The sequence below is a fragment of the Triturus cristatus genome, chromosome 2_1 (assembly GCF_964204655.1).
Source record: "Triturus cristatus chromosome 2_1, aTriCri1.1, whole genome shotgun sequence".
In the NCBI taxonomy this organism is placed as follows: Eukaryota; Metazoa; Chordata; class Amphibia; order Caudata; family Salamandridae; genus Triturus; species Triturus cristatus.
In genome coordinates, this window is record NC_140581.1 from 1,013,661,799 (window position 1) to 1,013,683,957 (window position 22,159).

Here is a 22,159-nt window from a genome sequence, read left to right on the forward strand (position 1 = left end):
TCGAGTCCTGGCATCGGCACAAAATCATGTGATCCTGGGCAAAATCACTTAATTTACCAGTGACTTACGAAAAATGAATTTGACCTTGATTAATGTCGCTGGTGCTTGTTTGACATGTTCCAATCCCTAGAGCTGAGTACACAAGCCTAATATAACAAATATTGTGAAGTATGCCTACCATCTGTCCTCACTTCTTTCGTAGACCAAATTTAAATGCTTTCTTGTGCAGTTATTTCTGAAGCTTTCTAAGGCGATCTTCTTTCTAAGCCAACTATGCTAACAAATTGACTCTTGATGCTGCTAGAGAATAAAGATGTATATATTCTCTTGAATCACTTATATCACATGTGTATAATGTAGATGTCCCCTAGGCCTTCTTGGAAAACTGTGGCTGGGCTCCTATTGGCACGGCAACACCTGGCCATGCTCCAGATAATCACAGATTTTTGAATTGTGTCAGAAAACATGTTTTGTGGATCCCCTTTTTCTGAAATCTTGTATAGGGACAAGGATGTGGCGCAAGAGCCAGAGCTGAAGACTGCGGGGCTGGGGAGCCAGGTTCAATTCTTGGTGTCTGCTCAACATCCTGTGATTCTGGGCAAAACACTTAATCTCCCTGTGCTTACAAAAAATTAATGTGTGCTTGTGTAATGTAAACGATGCTCCTGTAAGGCGCTCCAATACCTTTGGGTCATGTTCGCACTATATAAAACAGCAAAAATATATTACAAAATGTTGTGAGCACTCCTGTTTCTGGGTACTGCTCAAGACTGGAAGTGGAGCACAACCTAAGGATGGCAGAAGCAAGAGTCCATCCACACATTGACTGTCTCTGTGAAGAAAAACAGGCACACCCCTCACCTGTGTTTTGGGAGTGTTTTTACTAATCTATCCTAAATTTTGTGTTTTATGTGAAAAATAAAGCACCAATGTAATTTTTTTGGGCTATTGTTTTCTTGGAGACTTTTCATTTGAACTTCATAATAAGCACAAGCACTACAAAAACTTCAGTTTACTAAACACTCTTACTTTATTTAATAGTATTTGCCCTATATCACAGGGCTCTGCAGGAGGGAATGGCCATCAATGACGCAGAGTACCAGCTTCCAGACCTTTTTTGTCAGGGGGGGTGGGGGGGCTCGACGTGTAAAAAGGTTTAGATGGGGGGGCTCAGCCGACAAAAGTTTGAAGACCTCTGATCTAAGGGAATGTTCCCTAAAAATGCCATGGAAGCCCCTATCTTACGTGTAGAGTGGGCTTTAGGGGGAACGGATAGCGTTCGTTTTGCTTTGTGGTAGCAGACCTGAATGCATTTGACAATCCACCTAGCTATCCCCGATTTGGAGATGGGGCTGCCTTTGTGTGGTGGTGAGAAAGACACAAACAGTTGTTTGGTCTTACGAAAGGGTTGTGTTCTCTCGATGTAGTAGAGCAAGGCTCGTTTGACATCTAATGTGTGGAGAGCTCTTTCTGCCACGGTCTGTGGTTGAGAGAAGAAAACTGGTAGTTCCACAGATTGGTTTAGGTGAAAGGGAGAAATGACTTTAGGGAGGAATTTTGGATTAGTACGGAGAACGACCTTGTTATGGTGCATTTGGAGAAAAGGTTCTTGGATGGTAAGTGCTTGTATCTCACTGACCCTTCTGAGGGAAGTGATGGCTACAAGAAAGGCAGTTTTCCATGATAGGAATTGAAGTTCACATTTGTGTAGAGGTTCAAAGGGAGGCCCCATTAGTCTGGTGAGAACGATGTTTAGGTTCCACACAGGTGAGGGTGGCACTCTGGGGGGAATTATTCTTTTGAGGCCTTCCATGAAGGCTTTTATGGCAGGTACTCTAAAGAGTGATAGATGTTGCCTATTTTGTAGATAAGCTTCTATGGCTGCAAGGTGCAGTCTAATAGACATGTAGGCTAGATTGCATCTTTGTAGGTGTAGTAAATAGCCTATGATGTGTTGAATGGACACATCTAGGGGATTGAAGTTATTGTTGTGGCAATAGACCACAAAACGTTTCCACTTGGCTGCGTAGCAAGCTCTAATGGTGGGTCGCCTAGCTTCTCTAATGACGTTCATGCAGTCAGTGTTAAGATTTAGATAACCGAATTCTAGGATTTCAGGACCCAGATCGCAAGGTTGAGCTGAGCTGGGTCCGGGTGCCTGATCTCTCCATGGTTCTGGATTAAGAGGCGTGGAGAGAGGTGTAGCTTTTGGTGCAGTACTACAGATAGTTCCAGCAGTGTGGTGTACCACGGTTGTCTGGCCCAAGTTGGAGCTACTAGTATGAGAGTGAGAGAGTGCTGTTGTAGTTTGCGCAAGACTCATGGAATGAGTGGGAGAGGCGGAAAAGCGTAAGCAAATTTGTCTGACCAATTCATCCATATCGCATTGCCTTTGGACAATGGGTGTGGATGTCTGGCGGCGAAGCTTGGGCACTTGGTGTTTTCGTGGGTGGCGAAGAGGTCTATCTGTGGATGCCCCACCTTTGAAAGTACGGGTGAAGAACTTGTGGATGGAGTTCCCACTCGTGGATCTTTTGTGTTTGTCTGCTCAGCAGATCTGCCATAGTGTTTTGGACTCCTGGGACATGTTGGGTTAGGAGAAAGATTTTTTGGGGTATGGCCCATCTCCATATGCTCTGTGCTAGCTGAGAGAGCTGTGGAGTGTGTGTGCCGCCTTGTTTCTGTATATAGTACATGGCTGTCATGTTGTCGGTGTGGACTAAGACGGCCTTGCCTGAGACATGAGTTTGAAAGGCTTTTAGTGTTAAGAATATGGCTAGTAACTCCAGATAGTTGATGTGGAGTAACTTTTGTTGGGGTGTCCACCTGCCCTGCGTGGTGTGATTTAATAGGTGAGCTCCCCAGCTGGAGAGCGATGCGTCTGCTGTCAGTACTATCTGAGGAACCGGGTCCAGGAACGGTCACCCTTTGGAAAGGTTTGTGGTGGTCCACCACTGCAGAGAGCGATGGGCCCGACCGTCTACCAACACCAGATCTGTCAATTGACCCTGGGCCTGGTTCCATTGGCGCGCTAAGCACTCTTGGAGAGGACGCATCTGGAGTCTTGCGTGGGGTACTATGAATATGCAAGAGGCCATCATTCCTATTAGTTGCATGAACACTCGAGCTGGAAGAGAGTGTTCTGGCTGAAATTTGGCACGGAGAGCGTGAATGCTTGCTATCCTGGCCGGACTGGGGTAGGCTGGCGGTTTTGCAGTGTCTATGGTGGCACCGAGGTATAGCTTTACGTGGGATGGGTGCAGATGGGACTTCATGTGATTTATTGTGAAGCCCAGATCGTGAAGTAATTGGATAGTGGCTTGGGTGTGTTGTACACATTGGTTGTATGAGCTGGCTTTTATGAGCCAGTCGTCTAGGTATGGAAAGACATGAATGTGTTGCCGTCGCAGGTGTGCTGCCACTACCGCTAGGCACTTGGTAAACACCCGTGGTGCTGTGGTGACTCCGAAGGGGAGCACTTTGAATTGGTAGTGTTGGCCGTCCACCACAAATCTGAGAAACTTCCTGTGAGCGTTGTGAACAGGAATGTGGAAGTAGGCGTCTTTGAGGTCTAAAGTGGCCAGGAAGTCATTTTGGGAGAGCAGTGGAAGTACCTGCTGGAGTGTGACCATGTGGAAATGGTCTGAGTGTATATATTGATTTAGGGGTCTGAGGTCTAGGATGGGCCTTAGAGTGTCGTCCCTTTTTAGTATGAGAAAATATAGGGAGTAAACTCCCATATTTTGTTGATTGGTAGGTACTGGTTCTATCGCACCCTTTTGTAGGAGGGAGATTACCTCCTGCTTTAGTAATGTTAAATGACATGGGGCGTTGTTTGGGCGGAACGTTTGGGAAGGGGTAGATGTTAGTTCGAGGCAGTATCCTGACCGAATTATTTGAATTACCCATTTGTCTGAGGTGATTGTAGTCCAGACAGGAAGGAAATTTTGGAGTCTGCCCCCGACCGGAGTGGGATGGTCTAGGGGGAGTGGAGGGAAGTCATTGGGTAGGGGTGGAGGCAGAGCGGGAGGTGTTTGTCTTGCCTCTGCCTTTGTTATTGTTGCCCCTGTAGCCGCCTCTTTGGTAACCCCTTGTGAAGGTGGATTGGGTAGGGGCTTTATAGGAAGTGGCAGCGGTGTCAGAGGAGTAGCCTCTGGATGTGCTTCGAAAGGAAGAGCGGCGAAAAGAGCGCCTGGGAGGGTGCGATTGTAAGGCTCCCATAGATTTCGCCGTATCTGTGTCTTTCTTCATTTTTTCCAGGGCCTCCTCTACTTTTGGGCCGAACAGATGTTCCTGGTCAAAAGGGTTGTTCAGGATGGAAGCTTGCACCTCTGGTTTGAAACCTGAAATCCTTAGCCAGGCATGTCGACGGAGGAGGACGCTGGTGTTAATTGCCCAAGAGGCGGTGTCAGCTGCATCTAGGGCACAGCGGATGGAGGTATTGGTGATGGTTTTGCCCTCCTGAATTAACTCATTTACTCTATTTTTATATTTGTCAGGGAGGTGTTGCATTATGGCTTCTAGCTAGTCATAATGTGCCCTGTCATATCTTGCCAGAAGCACTTGTGTATCTGCGATGCGCCATATGTTGGCAGCCTGGGATGCAGTGCGCTTGCCCGATGCGTCCAAGAGTTTTGACTCTTTATCAGGTGGTGGTGCCTCGCCTGATGCTTGGGAGTTTGCTCGCTTTTGTGCTGTAGACACTACTAGGGAATCTAGTGGTGCTGGCCCTCTGATGTAGGCGGGATCTGTAGGGGCGGCTTTATATTTTTTGTCTATGCGAGGGTTGATGACCCTGGCTCTGACTGGATCTTTAAAGACCTCCGGCGCGTGTTTGATAACTCCTTTGAGCATGGGCAGTATGGAGGTGGCCCTATGTGTGGTGTCGAAAGTAAAAAGAAGGAAGTCCTCCTCCACGGGGTCGGTATGGAGATCCACACCGTGGTAGTGTGCAGCCCTCTGGAGTAGGTGGTTGAACCCCAATGAGTCTTCTGGTGGGGATGGTCTCGAAGGATAGAGATCATCCTGCGGGACGTTAGGAATGTCAGGAATGTTATAGTCGTCCCATGGGTCTGGGGAGCCTGTAGGAGTGGGGTCCCCTGTAGGTTGGTCATGGGGCTCGTCCCCTATGTCATCATAGACATCATCATTGTCATCATCCGGAGAGGGTGTGGGGGAACGATGAGGTGGGGAGGAGAAGGAGGAGGGGGAGGTGGAGGGGGTGGAGGAGGGGGCAAAGGTATTCTCAAAGGGGAGGTAGCAAAGTCTTTCCTCTTTGGAGGTGGAGCTGGGGCAGGCTTGTCCAGCTGTCTCTTTTTGATGCTGAGCATCAAATGTCCGGTTTTAGGATCCTTGACCAGTGTTTTTTGCAATGGATCAGGCGTAAAAAGTTCTTCAGAGAGTGGCTTGTCCGTCGGCGCTGAAGGCATCGGGCCGTAGGTTTTTTTGTTTTAGAGTCTGCACTAGTCCGCTCTTTTGAACTATGCGGCTTCGAAAGGGCTGGTTGGTTACTTGGTTCCAAGATGGTTTTCGGCTTCGAGATATGGGTGTCGGTGGCCTTGTATTTTTTGCTCGGTTCCGGGGACGGTGTCGGTACCCAGGAGCTGGTGCTGGTTTTCGACACCGAGTGTTTCGGTATGGAGCTCGGTGCCGAGGAGGAGGCCATTTTCTTTTTCGGCGTCGGTGCGGAGGAGTGTTTCTCGGCACCGACGTTGGGCTGGCTCGAGCCGCCGGAAGGCTTAATAGGCTTCTTTACCGGTCCCGAAGGTGCGGTGTGGGAAGTAGTGTTCTTGGCCGTGCCTAGGCTCGGAGGCGAAGGCGTGACTGAAGCCTTTTTCGATGGCGTCGAGGGTGTGGGGGTGTGTGGATTTCGGTACTCACGACCCTCTGTGCCAGAGTGATGTCCTCCACATCTGAATCGTCGGCTTCGGAGGCGCTGACGAGGCCCTCGTCGGTGTGTTGTCCTTCTGGAGCGTCTACGCCTTCTCCGAAGATGTCGTCTGGGATCGCCGTCAATGAGTGTGCCATAGTTCTTCGTGCCCTTCGGTCTCGAATGGTTTTCTTGGACCGGAAGGATTTGCATGCCGGATAGTCTCGAGCCTCGTGTTCAGGGGAGAGGCAGAGGTTGCATACTTCGTGAAGGTCGGTGTGGGGGAATTTGGACCCACATCGAGGGCACTTCTTGAAGGGAGTCCTTTCCGAAGGCCGTCGTCGACTACTGGAATCGAAGGTCTTGATCGATGAGAGCCGCGTCGAGTGTGGAGATCGCGATTGAAAACAATACCGCGAAAAGGGGTGAGGATTGCGCGTCGATTGGAGGACTGGAAACTGTTCGGAACCGGAGCGCGAAGATCACATCCGAGCCCGATGGCGGAAAAAAACAATCTGAGGATGGAGCCGAAGCCCATGTGCAATACGATCCAAAGGAGGAGTCACATACCTCGTGACTTCCAAAGACTTTCCAAGAGGAAAAACAACTGCATACATCCGGGCCCAACACCAGATGGCAATCTATGCACAGTGTGTAATCTGCAGCTCATATGCCTCGAACATAAAGTTCTTTCTACTTCTTGCGCCTCACCTGGGGAGGCGTAAACGTTTGATGCATTCTCAGATTTACAGCTTATTGTAAATCTGGGAATGAGTAAAATGCCATGGGTGTTACGTGAGAATATCCACCATGATGCCCATGGAACACCTCCCCATCACAGTGTGAGGCAACGCAGCGACTTGCGTGGCATTTCCTCACACCATATCTACAAGGCCAGGAAACGCCATGCAGGGTGGCTTTACGTGGCCTTGTAGATATGGCACTACACTGAGTGCCACCGGAACATCTATAAAAGTGACGGTCTGGCAGAGCACAGGGGTTTGTAAGTAAGTGCCTCAGTATTTTGAAGGGTGTATTTATGTTCAGTAAAAGTTGGTGCACAGTTTGCGACCACATTTACAGAATAAATTCTTTATACATGAGGTCCTAAATTTGTTACTTGATTCCCCTATGTACCAGTAGAAAGCTGGAGAGCTTTCCATGCTGGCTTCACAATGTCATATTTCTAGTGATTCAGGCAAAAACACTGTCCTCTGTTCCTACAGGTCAGATGAGGAATATACTCTACAACCCTGGTGGACTACAGCATGCCATATTTATAGATCTCTGCCTGCCTGGTATACTACAGCCTGTCATATTTATAGATCTCTGCTTGCCAGGTAAACTACAGTCTGCTATATTTTTAGATCTTTGCCTGCCTGGTAAACTGCAGCCTGCCATATTTATAGATCTCTGCCTGCCTGGCAGAGATCTGTGTTCCTTCAGAGGAGCTACTGCCAAGGCATCTCCGCCGAAGGCGCTGAAGCTTTGCTGTGTGGGCACTATGTTTAGTACATCTGCACCACAACGTTTTTTGTTTTTCAAAAACATACTTCTAAAGCGGAAGTGTTTTTTTTTTCTATACAAAACTAACACCCTGTGAGTTTTTTACCAGCGAGTGTGGGTAATTGAAATGTTTTCCATTTGGACCTTTAACCTCTTGAGTGCCCATGACGAGATGGTCTCGTCATGGGCCGCGGTTGCGCTCTGCCCATGACGAGACTATCTCGTCATGAGCCCCACCCGCTAATGAAACGCCCGGCACAGGGCGTGGAAAGGGAGGGGCACTCAAGGGGTTAACGGAGAAAATTATGTCAAAATGCACACCCTCAATTTAATGGACAGTCTGACATCCATGACTGATCATATGTCGAATTGGCCATCGATCAATGGTTTCCACCGGTGGAGCTATCGGAGATTCTACCTGCAGAAACATGGCAGTTTGCGCTATTGAAAACAGAGCAGGCAGACTGAGAGTTTTGGTGACAGGGTACTCCATCACATTTATGATGCAGTACCCTGACCACCAAATTCTTAAGAAGGTAATGGGCCTGATTAGGATGTTGGTCGGTAAGCTTCGGACTGCTCTTCGGAGGCTTACCGACTGACATTCTTGGTTTGAAGTCTGATCACTGTATTTCAATCACGGCGCTCGGAGTCCAAATCAGCTGGGTTCAACAAGCCTGTCGGCCAGTCAGAACTGCCACATAATCCCTTACAGACGGCATTTGTGCTGTTTGGATTATGATGTCGGTTTCCGACAGGCTTTCCATGTCGGGCTTTCCGACCGCCGCACAAGCTCCCATAGGGAAATGGGAGCTCGTAATTGTAGTTTCGGAGTGCCGACCCAACGTTGGTCGGTTCCAAAACCGCAGAGATTTCGGTCGGAGGCAACTCTGACCGCCATCATAATCAGGCCCCAACATGTTAGAATAGTCCAGCTGCACCATCCTTAGAGCACTTGACAACCTCCTTTTATTGGCTGGTGAAAGGTACCTTTTGAGGGGCCTGCATGAAAGAAAATGGTGAACCTTAACTTCATCTGATACCAGGAACCCTGCGCAATCAACAAGGGGTTATGCCACAAGTACCGACCATAGTATTTTTACTTTGTAGTTCAGAAAATCACACTTGTCTCATCGTCACTGCAAGAGAGAAGAATGGTCAACACTGTGCATTAACTGTCTGTAAAGCTTGGATTGTTTTTGATACCCAGCCATGCTTTTGAGTTCAGAGGCATCCATCTTGATTTGGCCTCAGTCTCTGACTCTAAATTGTTAGTAGGTATGTTACCTTTTATTCAATGCTTCTCCATGAAGTAGCGGTTAAGTAGCCTATTGTCTGCTTTCCTTGAGGTGAGTGTAGGCCTGGTCCTATTCATAACTCTCCTTACCCCCTCTAACCAGAGTGTCCAGTCATACATCCAAGAGGAAGACAGCAAGGTATTGGCATTCTCCTGCGGCATCCTTTCTATTTGGACCTATTTGGGCTAGTGATGGCTATAGGTTTAATCACTCCCCCTAACTTATAATTATATTCCCTTCACACCTTTATATGCTCCTTCTGAAACTATAACTCCATGTTGCTTCAGGTGTCAACTGTATTGCTTCTTTCATGTTGCCACTGGGTGAACCGAATAAAGCATACGCTATGGCTTTCTGTAAACAGTACATTCCTATAGGTTGCCCCTCTGTTTCTCCGGTGTGGATTCTACAGATCATTACCTGTGGCTTCCTGTAACCTGCACATGTGTGTGATTTGCTCCACCAATTGACTTTATAGGCCATATACCAGGTGTCTACCCCAATGCATTTTATAGGCTGCTCCTCTTCTCTTATTGGTGGACTTTTAAGACGAAATCCAATGGCTACCTGAAACCAGTGCCTTGCCATGGGCGGCTTTTCTATCATGTCTGAGAGGACTCTATGGAGCATCTACTCTGGTCACATGTTCCCAGTACATTTCTATTCTATGGGTTGTACCTCTATCTCTCCTTGATGCACTCTGTAGAGTACATACCGTAAAATAGCATTACTACAGGTTACGTCACACACGGACTGTACCCAGCATGTGCCCTGGTTGCATGTATCAAGTTGTTTCCGATTGATTTCCCCGCTATTGCTTCTGGATGTAATCTATGGAGCATAAACCTTGGCTAAATGTAACTAGTGCATTCTTAAGGGTTGTTGATCCTTCGCTGCTGTGTGAAGTTTATGGATCATACTCCATGGCTGTCTGTACGCAGCACTATATTATGGGTTGCAACTTTACCACTCAAGAGGGGACTTGGGCAATCACATATCCTGGCTGAATGTATACATAAGAGGAGGGCTGTTCCATTAGTGGACTCTACTGAGCATGCCTGTAACCGGTGGATTCATAGGTGTTGCTCTTCCACTGTCCATGGGTGGACTTTTTAGGGTGGACTGTATAATATCGCGGCTGCTTCCGGTCAGTACATTCCTTTTGGTTGCTCCTCTGTCGCTCCTAGGTAAACACTAATAAGAATATACTCTGGTTGTCAGTACTCAGTGCATTCTTTGTTGACTCTATAGTGCATGTATGTTGGTTACCTGTAACAGTGCATTCTAATGGGTTGCCCTTCATCTTTCATGAATGGACCCGATAGACACTCCGTGTCCTATCATTTACAAGATGATGTGTCGCTGTCACTACAAATTGCATTTTGCAATCCCTTTCCATCAACTACTACTGATAGGTAATTTAAAATTATGCACAAAAGTCTCTTATGTAATGGGCTTACTCGTGTGTTTAACATAGATTAGTTATCGTTACATCTACACATTGATAAAAACAATATTGTTTATCTTATACTAGTAAACAATTGCATAGCCAATAGGTCTTGGCTTTAAATAACTGAGCTCTTGGATTTGAAATGCTTGTTTGGACCGGCATGAGGGGAAACGGCCTTTACAAAGAAGTTTTTACCTCGTTGTGCTTTTACCACTAATTTTTTAGCACTCTTACTTTTACCGCGAATATGCATTTACAACACAGGCCAATACCATGCATTTAAGGTAAGTTGGGGGGGGGGGGGGGTGTCTCCCCCCACAAATACATTGTTTTTAAATCTAAAAACAATGCGTGGTATTGGCATGCGTTGTATGCATATTCGCAGTAAAAACATGCATGCAAACGAGCCCAGCCTCAGGACAACCGTTCTTTGTGCATTTCTCACCTGTACTTTCGTCTCTCTTTCGACGCCCGATAAGTACGTCAGGCTTTAGGTAACTGAGGCTCTCACTTTCTTCAATCCAGTTCTTCAAAGCCTGAAAAAAGCATATGTCATTTGTTGATTTGCATTCAAAATATGTACCCATCAGCACCATTCGCCTGGCCCAGCACCTCTTTAAAAAAACAAAAAAAGAAATCTCTCTAAATTTACATTGAACAGAAATAAAATTTGTTGTAGAAGCAGAAAGCTATGAATTGAAAGACCACTCTCTATTAAAAGCTCACCCAGTCTAAGTATATTAAGGCTGGCCATAAAACGGACATGCTCCTTGCATTAAATATCCATTTTAAGAATTTTGTTCTTCACTAGGTACCCTCTTCATGCAATTTCACAAAATACCTTAAAACTCAACTCTTCTCACTGTGTCTACACCTAAATTAACCCCCCTGCCCTGACAGAAACTGTATAGAAACCCACAAAAATCCAGTAAATCTTATACAGTTTGTATGCTGTGTAAAATTATCTTCTAACCGCTGAAAAATGGGGCCCAGTAAATTAAGATTTCAATATTGCTTAACCACCGCATATTGAACTGCCCAGCCTTACTTTTTTGCAAATGTTCATCCATGTCTCTATCATACATTCTTAAAATGGTGCATTTAACCAGTGGCAGTATGAGAGTTCCTCTTTCTGCTGGGGTCATTTGAAACAGAGCTTAGAAAAGGACAGCTTCTATACTGAGAGGGGAGGAGGATAGAACTACATTGTGACAGTTTCAGTAGAGCACAGCTAGGGATCTAACCAAGTAAGGATTGGGAAGACTAGATTGTAGGTCAATACAACCAACAGTGACAGGCTCAAACAAAAACTCCAAGTGGAGATCTTTTCTTGAAAATAAAATGCTTACGGATCAACAGACATTTTTCCAGAATGTTTGTCTAGTTCTTAATTGCTTACCTCCAAATTCCGTGTACCAAGAGTTTGCAGTTGTACAAAGTTGTAAAAAACCTCCTAACACAGTTTTCCAAAAGATTATGCATTTAGATATGTGGATCGCTACCCCCAAATAGTTTTTTTTTTATATAAAGAAATACTTTATTTTCACAGATGTGTATTTTTAAAAGTAAAATGGCCCAGTTAAGATTGTCCAAATAAGAGAAATGTAAGCGAAATAACAACAAAGGAAAGGAGGGCATTGAGATATTTTTCCTGGCAATGTTTGTGTTTAAAATTAGCACAATCACACTTTTCAAGCATTTCTAAACCCGTTTTTGTGTGTATTATTTTCGAGTTATTGAATTATGGCTGTGTGAAGTGTGTGCATGTGATCGATATGTGTTTGCCAGTGTTTGAGACTGAATGGTGGGTGCATGTTAATGGTGTGCGCAGGTCTATGTTCGAGTATGTATTTGTGGCGTTCCCCCCTCTTGCCATCAGCCCGTGACCTGATTCGGAACTGTGTACATGATTCCTGTTATATGATCGACCCTATTACCAGCAATGCCACATCAGAGTTAAACACTCCTTCCTATGAGATTTTCACAGCAATGTACAGTCAGTGATGCTGGCCACAACACTGACATGTTCCCAGCTCCAGTGAGAACTCACTCCAGTGACCTGCCAAAGATAAAGAGCCAGAGCATAGTCAGGTGCCTAGTCGGTGACTCAAGACTGCAGAATTGATGTTTTCCACAGTCTCTGGTCAGTAATATATTATCACAGCACTCTGCAATATCTTTCATTAATCTCACCAACAATGTAGGCCTTCAGCAGTGAATGCTTTCTACCAGTAGTGACCTTGCAATGCTATGGGTCTGCCACAGTGTGACCTTTCTCTCTGCAGACTTGGAGAATGCTAGTGTTATTGTTTCCTTCACTGTTGGGCACTTTATTGATAATGTTTTAGTTTGAGAATCTTGATAGACTGCAAGGCCTTGCTCTCTTGTGCCTTCACTTCCTTTCTATGTACAAGTGAATGCACATACACGTGTGCTCCCAGACACGTACACACACACAAGCACACACACGCACACATGAATATGAAAACAAAGAGAATCAATGAAGGAGAACCAAACCGTCGAATGTTATGTTGGCTTGCAAACCTCATTTTGAAAATTATTTCATATAGTTACCCACAAGTAAGTATCAATACATAAAGTTCAGACAGGAGGAGGTGTTGGTTTGTGCTTGAAATTTCACATTGTAGCAGGCCTGTCTCTTTCTCCTTGTATGAATGTATGCATGTATTTGACTGACTTTCCGGCTGTTTATGCATATGTGACTGCAGTGCAAGGAGAAAGACCGCAGTAGATTTGATGTTCTGCAGAGCCCTGGTAAGCCGGAGCTCAACAATGTAGCTCTACTCTTGATGGAAAAAGGACAAAATGGATTTGGCTAAAGATCGAATCCCACACGATTGACAGGGAATTTAGTTATTTCAATGATATGTTTTAATTGAATGTAAGGCCGCCAGGCCACCAGAGAATTAGTTTTAGCATGGTTCCAGATAGGTGTAAGTTGTTTGCAGAATGCTGCCCGTAGGATAGATCTCCTGGGCTTTGGCCCTGTGAAGTTGTGAAGTCCAACATGGGTGGGAGTAGCATAGAAAATCTCTCATCTGGAACACCCCAGACCAAAGTGAGCACCCTGGTGGAGGATGGACTTGTCCCTATTAGACCCAAGATACTCGTGGACCGATTCCTTTGGGGTCATCCATTTCACAAACCTTCATTAATACTTTGCTGCGTCAAAAGTGTATACAGATGACGCTCAGAACTCTGCAATTCATGTGTGTCGGCAGTACTTGAAAGAGTCTTACCTTCAAGTCGCCATTGAGGGTTACCGATCCAGGTGGTCAAGATTGGAACCTATTTTGTTGCCCAAGAGCTCCTGACACCGGACCAGAGGCATTGATACAAGTCACGCACGTTCTGAAAGTGAATTCAAGATGCTGTCTGTCAATTGCTCTCCCAAGAGAGAGATATATGATACTTGAGTGTAATCACCGCCAGTGAAGGAGAAGGTGCCCCTGATAAGGTGGAGGAGAGAAGGACTACTTCATCACCAGTGCCCGTAAGCCAAAAAGGCTTGAGGGTTAGATTTACTCATAGGGACTGAATCAGAGAGTATGTTGCTAGGTTTTCCAGGGAGGCGTGGGTTAGGCCTAGTTGTATTTTGGCCAAGGGGTGACACGTAAATAAGTCTGAGCAATAAAATTGGGAGCAGGCTTCATTTGTCTGCACTTTGATACTCCCAATTTTCAACTTATGGCTCGCTAAAAGACACTGACCTGCAACAATCTCCCCATACTCTGGAGTAGAAATTGCAAGATAGCAACAGGAGCACTTTAAGACACTTTGAACGGTTGAGTGCAGTGGTACTTTAATAAATCCTTTAAGCAGTAACTTATTTATTTATTCATCATTTTATACAGTATACAATACCCAAAAGAGTATCTGAGCATTCTGCATAGGATCGGTTACTGCCATGTTCAAGCACTATACAAAAGAGCAGTTACATCGTTAAAGATACACAGAAAACTTTACACAGATACATAGGTTGAAAACATAGGTTTAAAACAACAGTCACTCTCAAGAACAAATACCTGCAGAAAACGAGTTACATATGCCAACAAGATATGTGGTGATTCTAAAGAGAAAGCAAGACTAAATAATTGGAAAGCAGGCTGGGGCCACTTGTTCTACCAACATGGCTGGAAACTTATTGTTCTAGTTGATGTCACAATGGACACAGCACAGCCTTTCAGATGACCATCTCCGAACCTCCCCATCTGTGTCTTTTGGAGGAAGTGTTTAATGGTGATGTCATCAATGATAATATTGGTGATGTCATCAGTGTTGTCTCCAATAATGTCATCAGTGATTCTATCCAAATAGTCTCACTTATAAGGTCTTCTGTGAGGTCACATGTTAAACTCGGGGCAGTATATCTTGCGAGGGGCTAAAAGTTTTTTTAAATTAATTTGTTTACTTAGTGAGTTAACAACAGCATACATTATATTAATGCATTCGTGTTCACAATTACAGTCATATAATGGAAAAACAAGGGAGTGGCTTAAAGTTGCCTTTTACTTTTTGTAACCTTAGTTCCCCCTCAGCAGAAACCTTCTAATTTTCTGTGAACTTGGTAACAATTTTGTAATATGTCATCTGTGCGTGTGCGGAGCTATTGTCTTGTGTTAGTTCTCTTACAGAATGTTGTGGTTTGAATGGTCAGTTACACCTAAGTATTCTCTCTGGAAGCTGCGGGGGATGTCCATTGAATAAACCACAGTGTCTTTCCACTCACCTATGTCCGACGGATTACTACAAATTTGGCGACTATTTTGTACATCCCCACCCACGTGTGTATCCTCTCTGCTAAGGTGCGAGCAGATATTTGGACTGTCCTTCTTCAATCGATTTTTGGCAGCATACAGTGTCAACTCTTCACTCCGAGGAGGACCTTCACTACGAGCTGCTGGCTGTTTCTGGATTTCTCTATCATGCTGTGGAGCCACTGTTAGCCTGTGGTGGGCTACTCCGTTTCTGTTTCTATTACAGGACCAGAGGCTTCGTATTATGCTTCTCTTTCTTATTTATTGCTACTCACAGCAGCCAATGAAAACTTTTCTTATGCAAAACAAACTACATTTCCCATGATGCATGCACCACATCACTTCCTGCAGAGCCATAAGAGCCAGTAATACCGGAACCAGTCCTTTTTTTTTGCTGCTCATGCAGACAGATAAGTTGAGCTCTCGATTACTGCAATATTAAATGCTTTATTTTGATGATTGATGCGTTATATGCGGACAGCGGCGCTTTGTTGTATGGTTTAAGGTCTTCTCTAACGCCGCTTTGCATTGTGTCCCGAATGCCCGATTTTGCGGGACGAGCTTGATTTCGCACCCTGGGCGCTACGGAGCTCCCGCTGCGAGCGGGGATGTTTCAGGGCTTAGCGGAGTTCCATGCATACGGCGCTCGATGCGTGGGGGCATCGCGCCGATTTATGGCATTTTGGCAAGCGCGCCTTGTATATTGCACATCAGCGCGTGGAAGCGCTTCAATTTTAAAACAGCACGGTACCGCCCCGCCTTTGGTGGGTGCATATCATTATTGTATAGCGCGAAGGCTCTCCTAATAAGCCGGTGCGCTGGAAGACGGTCACTTTCGTTTTTGCTTCAGGTTTCCACGTGCGTAGCCCAATTGGGCTATTTTGGTAGGATTTGGGCTATGCACGTCGTAACTGCCCGTTTTCTGTAGTTTTTCTTTCGTTTTTCGCCATTCCAGGCTGATTTCCATACAGAGAGCACCTATTACGCCTGGCTGGCTGTAAAAACGACTTGGGCCTGGAGGGAGCACACGTCCTTGGATCTTTTCTTGCTCTTTTGGCTCCACTACGCCCTGTGGGCTGTAATAATTGGGATACAGCTTTGGCTGAGGAGCTAGGTACCGGTGCTGTGGTGGTGAGGGTTGGCTCCCCCCCTGTTACTCCTCCTTACTGCTGCCTTATGAGCAAGTACGTCTACAAATTTGGTTCCACCATGGAAAATTGGGTATACTATGAGGAGGATGACACCTTGTATGAGGAGGAGGTGGGTACACCTGCCAATATTGTTGAGGCCCTGGACGCTTCCGTGCAGGAGTCAGTCAACAAGGCCATGGAGAAGGCAGTTCCGGGAACTGTGCAGCAGGCATTGGCGACTGCATTGAGGCCTATTACTAGGCAACTGGAGAGGTTTGCGAAGCATCATGGCTTCACTACCCCTGCTGAGGATCCGGCAGAGGCGCCACGGCCCAAGTCCTGGCCTCATTCTGCTTCCTATTCGTCACTCCCGCGCACTGCGACAGAGAGGGAGAGGGTTCAGGATACTGATTCGGAACCTGGTTCCATCTCATCGGACACCCCTGATGATTCCCCTCCCAAGTAGAAATCTCGGAAGGTTAAGAATGTGGAGACTCCACAGACGGCCCCTACGCCTTTCACCTTCAACCCCTCGGATATTGTTCACCCTAGATCCTCGGATTGGTTGCCTGCCCCGGAGGTGGCAGCGTACCTACATGAGAACTTGCGCAAGAACTTTGACAAGGAAGTGCGCAACAGACTGCGGTCTGAATGTCCCCGACCGGATCTTACGGACAAGGTGGCGGAAACGCCGGAAATTGACTCCAGTCTGCTAACTTTCCTTAAAAAGTTTTCCAAGGACCCCAAGAAGGCTATAGATCGCGCATTGCGAGGGTGCCAAGACAAGCTTCTTGATGTGATCAGTCCCCTAGCCAAGATATTGGAGATGGCTCTGGAGGCGCACAAATCGGGAACCGCTATTGATTCCCATGTATTGGCGGGCTGGACCCAGCAGGCTATCTGCCTATTAGGTAATGCCAACTGCGCAATCTCCACGGAGCGCAGAAAGTCCATCCTGATGCGCATGGACTCTAACCTTATGGAGTTGGCGGCGGCGGAGCCTGGCCCATTGGCGGACGACAACCTATTCGGCGACCGCTTCGTCTAAGATGTGGCAAAATACGTGGGCACCTTCACAACCCTGGACAAAGCTCAGGCACGAATCAAACGGGTATTCCAGGCAGGGGTTTTCAACAGGGCCGGACGAGGCCGGGGACGCTCGTTTGGGCGTCAATTCTCCCAAGGTCCTCAGCGAGGAGATTTCAGACGTGGCAGGGGAGAGTGGGACTCCACCCGCGGTGGCACCTTCTACCCCACCAGGCAGCGCTTCAACAAGCGACGCTTTAACAAGGGATCCTATCGGGGAGGATTCCAGAACACCGAGTCTTAAGGTGAGTGCTCCAGACTTATTTCTTCTTCCATTGGGGGGACGTATTCAGCAGTTTTATCACAATTGGGTTCAACTATAACAGGACGCCTGGGTGTTGCAGACAGTTCAGGGGTTCCATCTAGAGTTCTTTCAGACACCCTGTCAGGTTCATCGGCCCAGACAGCTTTCTTTTTCCCAACTAGAGTGCGATTTCATAGATTCAGAAATAGAACGATTGCTGCGGAAACACGCGATAGCTCCTTTCAACGAGGGCCCTCGCGGTTTCTGCAGCAATATTTTTCTGGTGCAGAAGAAAGGCGGTGGTTACAGGTTGGTACTCAATTTGAAGGATTTCAACCACTTTATGACTTACAAGCACTTCAAGATGGAGGGCATCCATCTGCTGGCAGACCTATTGAAGCAGGGGGACTGGTTGGTCCGTCTGGAACTGAAGGACGCCTATTTGTCCGTTCCCATATATCGTCCCCATCGCAGATTCCTTCAGTTTCAATGGCGGAACCGGTGGTACGAATATTTGGTCCTTCCTTTTGGACTTTCCTCAGCACCGTGGTGCTTCACCAAGGTTCTGAAACCGGTCGTAGCCTACCTCAGGGAACAAGGGGTTCGCATGATTGTCTACCTAGACGACAGGCTCATCATGGCGCAATTTCAGGCGTTGGTGGTTCCGCACTTGCGCATGACCATCCGTATTTTGCAGAACCTGGGGTTCGTGATCAACGAACCAAAATCGGTTCTGTGTCCCACACAGACGATAGATTTTCTGGGGTTCGTCATAAACTCTCAGACGGCCCAACTCAGTCTTCCAAATTCCAAGCTTCAGGATATCAAGAAAGAGCTTCGCTCATTCCTGACCAAGCAAATGGTTTCGCTCAGGGGGATTGCCCGGATAGTGGGACTTCTTGCGTCGTCCATTCAAGCAATATTTCTGGGACCCCTACACTACAGGGCCCTTCAACGACTCAAAATCCAACACTTGCAGAAGGGTCTTTCCTACACGGACGTAGTCCTTCTTTCCCAGGAGGTGAGGGAGGAGATGCAATGGTGGTTGGCCCACGTCGAGGCGTGGAACGGCAGAGCAATCTTCGGCTCTCTACCGGAGGTGGTCATAGAATCCAACGCCAGCCGTTGGGGTTGAGGAGCGCGCTGCAGAAATGTTTCCACAGGGGGACGTTGGTCTCTAGACGAGTTAAATCTTCACATAAATTGTCTAGAGCTCCTCGCAGGATCATTTGCGATCCGGACACTATATCCCAGGCAGGTCTCATGTTGCATCCTTCTTCGGATGGACAACATATCGGCAGTGCAGGACATCAACAAACTGGGGGGCACGAGGTCCTCAATGTTGGTGGAGATAGCGAAGGCCTTTTGGCATTACTGCCTGAGTCACCAGATTTCAGTCCTAGCAGAATACATTCCAGGTCAGTCCAATGTGGTGGCGGATTGGAACTCACGCCACCTCAGGGACTACAGCGACTGGCAACTTCTTCCACGGGTGGTCCGGTGGTTGCAGGAGATATGGGGATTTTGCGAGATCGATCTGTTTGCCTCCAGGCTGAATTGTCAGATGGCGACGTTTTTCAGCTGGAGGCCGGACCCATTGGCACTGGTGACGGATGCCTTTGCGCAGGAGTGGACTCAGAAGTTGAATTACGCATTTCCACCCTTCATTCTCATTCCTCGCGTATTCACTCAGGTGATGCGCCAGAAAGCAGAAGTGATATTAGTGACCCCTTTGTGGAAGTCGCAGCCTTGGTTGCCGTTGTTGCTGGAGGCGAGTTGCGACTTCCCCAGGAGGATCCCATGGTCATCGACGATGCTCCAGGGCCCTCAGGGAGAGAGACATCCGATGGTTCTCTCGGGGCATCTGTCTCTGATGGCCTGGAGACTTTCAGGCAGCGTTGGCAAATGCCAGGATTTTCGGAACAAGCTTAAGGCTTTATCAACCAAGCGTGGGCCCCCTCTACCAGGAAGCGATATTCTTCAGCCTGAGGATGCTGGGTTCGTTGGTGCATGGGACAGCATGTGGATCCCAAGGGGGCAGGATTACCCTGTATTGTAAATTTTCTGTCTGAAAAATCGTCGGAAGGTTTAGCGTATCGCTCTGTTAATAACTTCCGTTCCGCCATATCGGCAGGCCACTCTCAGATCGAGGGCAAACCTGTCGGAATGCATCCTTTAATATGTAAACTACTAAAGGGTATCAGAGTAGCTAATACACCCAAACCAAATTATTCTTCATTGTGGGATGTCTCGCTGGTTCTGTCACTGTTTAATAGATGGCCCGACAACAATAGGTTGTCCAGGAAACAATTGTCGGCCAAACTGGCCATGTTGCTCTGCCTAGCGGCTTGTAGACGTTCCTCGGATGTTAAAGCTCTTGATATTACAGGTAGAGTATTTTCTCCGGAGGGAGTTTCGTTTTCTATTACGTCTAGAACTAAAACCATGTCACGCAGTGTGGATTATCATGCTTTTCCCGATAATGCTAAACTTTGTGTGGTCCAATGCCTCAAGGCTTATGAAGAATGTACCAGGCCTACCAGGCCTGATGGTGTGGTACAATTGTTGATTGCTCTGCAGAAACCGTACAAACCTGTGACTGCGGCTACTATAGCCAGATGGCTCAAAAATTTTATGCAAGAAGCAGGTGTAGATACTCAGGTCTTTGGTGCACATTCTGATCAAGGCGCTATGGCCTCTAAGACCTTCATGTTGGGTTCTACTGTACAGGATATCATGCATTCTGCAGACTGCTCATCTGAGTCAACGTTTAAACAGTTTTATTATAAACCGGTGGGTGACATATCCTCTGTTGTTTTTAATCAGCGTTAAACTAGCATAATACGAAGCCTCCGGCCCTGTAATAGAATAAAAAATTAGCTAGCATTCGCGCCAAGAATTTTCAATTCTATTAAGGACACGGAGGCGAGGATTATCCCACCCGGTTAAATTACAGTATTGTAATTATTGCCCACCCGTTTTGCGTATATACTCTAATTATACAGAAGTTACGGGTTGTTCTATCTCTGTTTTTTCAGGATCCGAAAAGAAGATGGATTAGGCGTAATCCTGTTTGAAGTTGACGTTCTTCCCAGCTGGTCTGGTTTCTTCCACGTTGGAAGCTGTTGTTGAACTTTGTTATAATTATTGGACTTATTGTTCGGAGCAAAGAAAGAGGACTGGTTCCGGTATTACTGGCTCTTATGGGGCTCTGCAGGAAGTGATGTGGTGCATGCATCATGGGAAATTTAGTTTGTTTTGCATAAGAAAAGTTTTCATTGGCTGCTGTGAGTAGCAATAAATAAGAAAGAGAAGCATAATCCTCGGCTCCGTGTCCTTAATAGAATAGAAAATTCTGGGCGCGAATGCTAGCTAATTTTTTACTCCACTCTGGTCTTGTTGCGGCAGAGGAGTTCTTCACCCTGTGGATACCGCCATCCAACTGATGACGTGGTTGGGTGTTGTCATCACGTAGTGGAGGTTACGCTGTGCATTCTGTTCAAGACACGGTTCAGCAAATGGCTGTTGCTTTCGTCGTTCATGAAGAAGCTGGTTGGAAACGTCTCGTCTGGTGACCCTCGTCTCTTTACCCACCGGAAGTGTGTCTGTGGAAAGCTTCTGGGTAATCTTCGGCGGTGCCGTTTCCAGCTCCTTCACTACTGCACCTTTTTCTGCACCTATTGCCGTGTCAGTGGTGTCAGAGGAGCAGCGTCGCTATGTAACTCAGCACCACGACACAGCAGGTGATTCAGCGGGAGTTCCGGTGATATTTTAACGCGCTGACTAGTTACTTGCCTGCTCGAGCAGAGGTTGATTTTGGCATTCAGTGACATTTCTTTGACAAATGTTTGCACATTTTTGACAGAAATTATATGTGCTTCAACGACGCTTACGGATCCAGCGTGAAGGGCTTTTAGCTATCCTCTTATCTATGACTGTGTTGTAAACATTTGTTTGGGTCTTAGTTTTTAGCAACTGTAATCTGTTTTTTGTGTGGCTAATTGGACTCCAAGCTGTAACTATTGAGTTGCTAGTATTTCTCTGTTTTTTTCTGTTTGTTGAATTTTTTTTTTATAAGTGAGTGGATGTGAGGACCTGTTACTTTCCAATTGTATTTGTGGACAATATGCAGAGTGTGCAACTTCCACCCCCATTTTTGCAGATTCCAGGAGACCCACCAGTTAAGTGGAAAGTATGGTTTAGAACTTTTACAAAATATTTAGGTGCAGTGGGAGGCAGAACGGAAAAGATTTATTCTTGAACACAATTTGGGATTTGAGGGTCAAGCTGTTCTGGAACATCTACCTCTCTTGGAATATAATGAAGGTGATAAGGTGCTTGACGAATTTGAGGAGGTCGTAGCCAGATTAGAAAAACAATTTATTGTCAATGTTATGTTATGTTATGTTACTGTTTGTTTTGTAGAGCGCTCAGCTGCTCCAAAGAGCGTCCCGGCGCTAAAGATCATCACACCAAATACCAGCAGCAAACAAACAGCCATAGCAGAAAACATAACCAGAATTAACCATAACAGCATTACAAAGCAAACAGATAGGTTTTAAGTCCTTTCCTAAAAACCGAGAGATTGGTGCACACCCGCAACGTCAAGGGCAATGTGTTCCAGAGGCGGGGTGCAAGGTAACTAAAGGAGCGACCTCCACAGCGAGCACGCTTCACTGTTGGAACAATAGCCTTGGCCTGGGCAGCAGATCTCAGAGGTCTAGATGGAAGATAGAAATTGACCCTTCTCTGCAGATATTCAGCGCCGAAATTATGAAGCGCCCTAAAAGCTGTAGTT

At 46.5% G+C, this 22,159-nt stretch overlaps 1 protein-coding gene across 6 annotated transcripts in view; it reads right to left on the reverse strand.

Moving 5' to 3' along the window:
- RIGI (RNA sensor RIG-I) overlaps positions 1-22,159 on the reverse strand; it is a 506,425-nt gene that overhangs the window by 164,342 nt on the left and 319,924 nt on the right. For all 6 annotated transcript variants that reach the window (XR_014970743.1, XR_014970727.1, XM_085634941.1 and 3 more), the window contains one exon: positions 10,569-10,659. Coding sequence is in view for 4 of the 6 variants with exons in the window: in XM_085634941.1 (XP_085491067.1) it covers positions 10,569-10,659 (91 nt within the window). In the remaining 2 variants the exon portion in view is untranslated. The remainder of the gene's footprint in view (positions 1-10,568; positions 10,660-22,159) is intronic.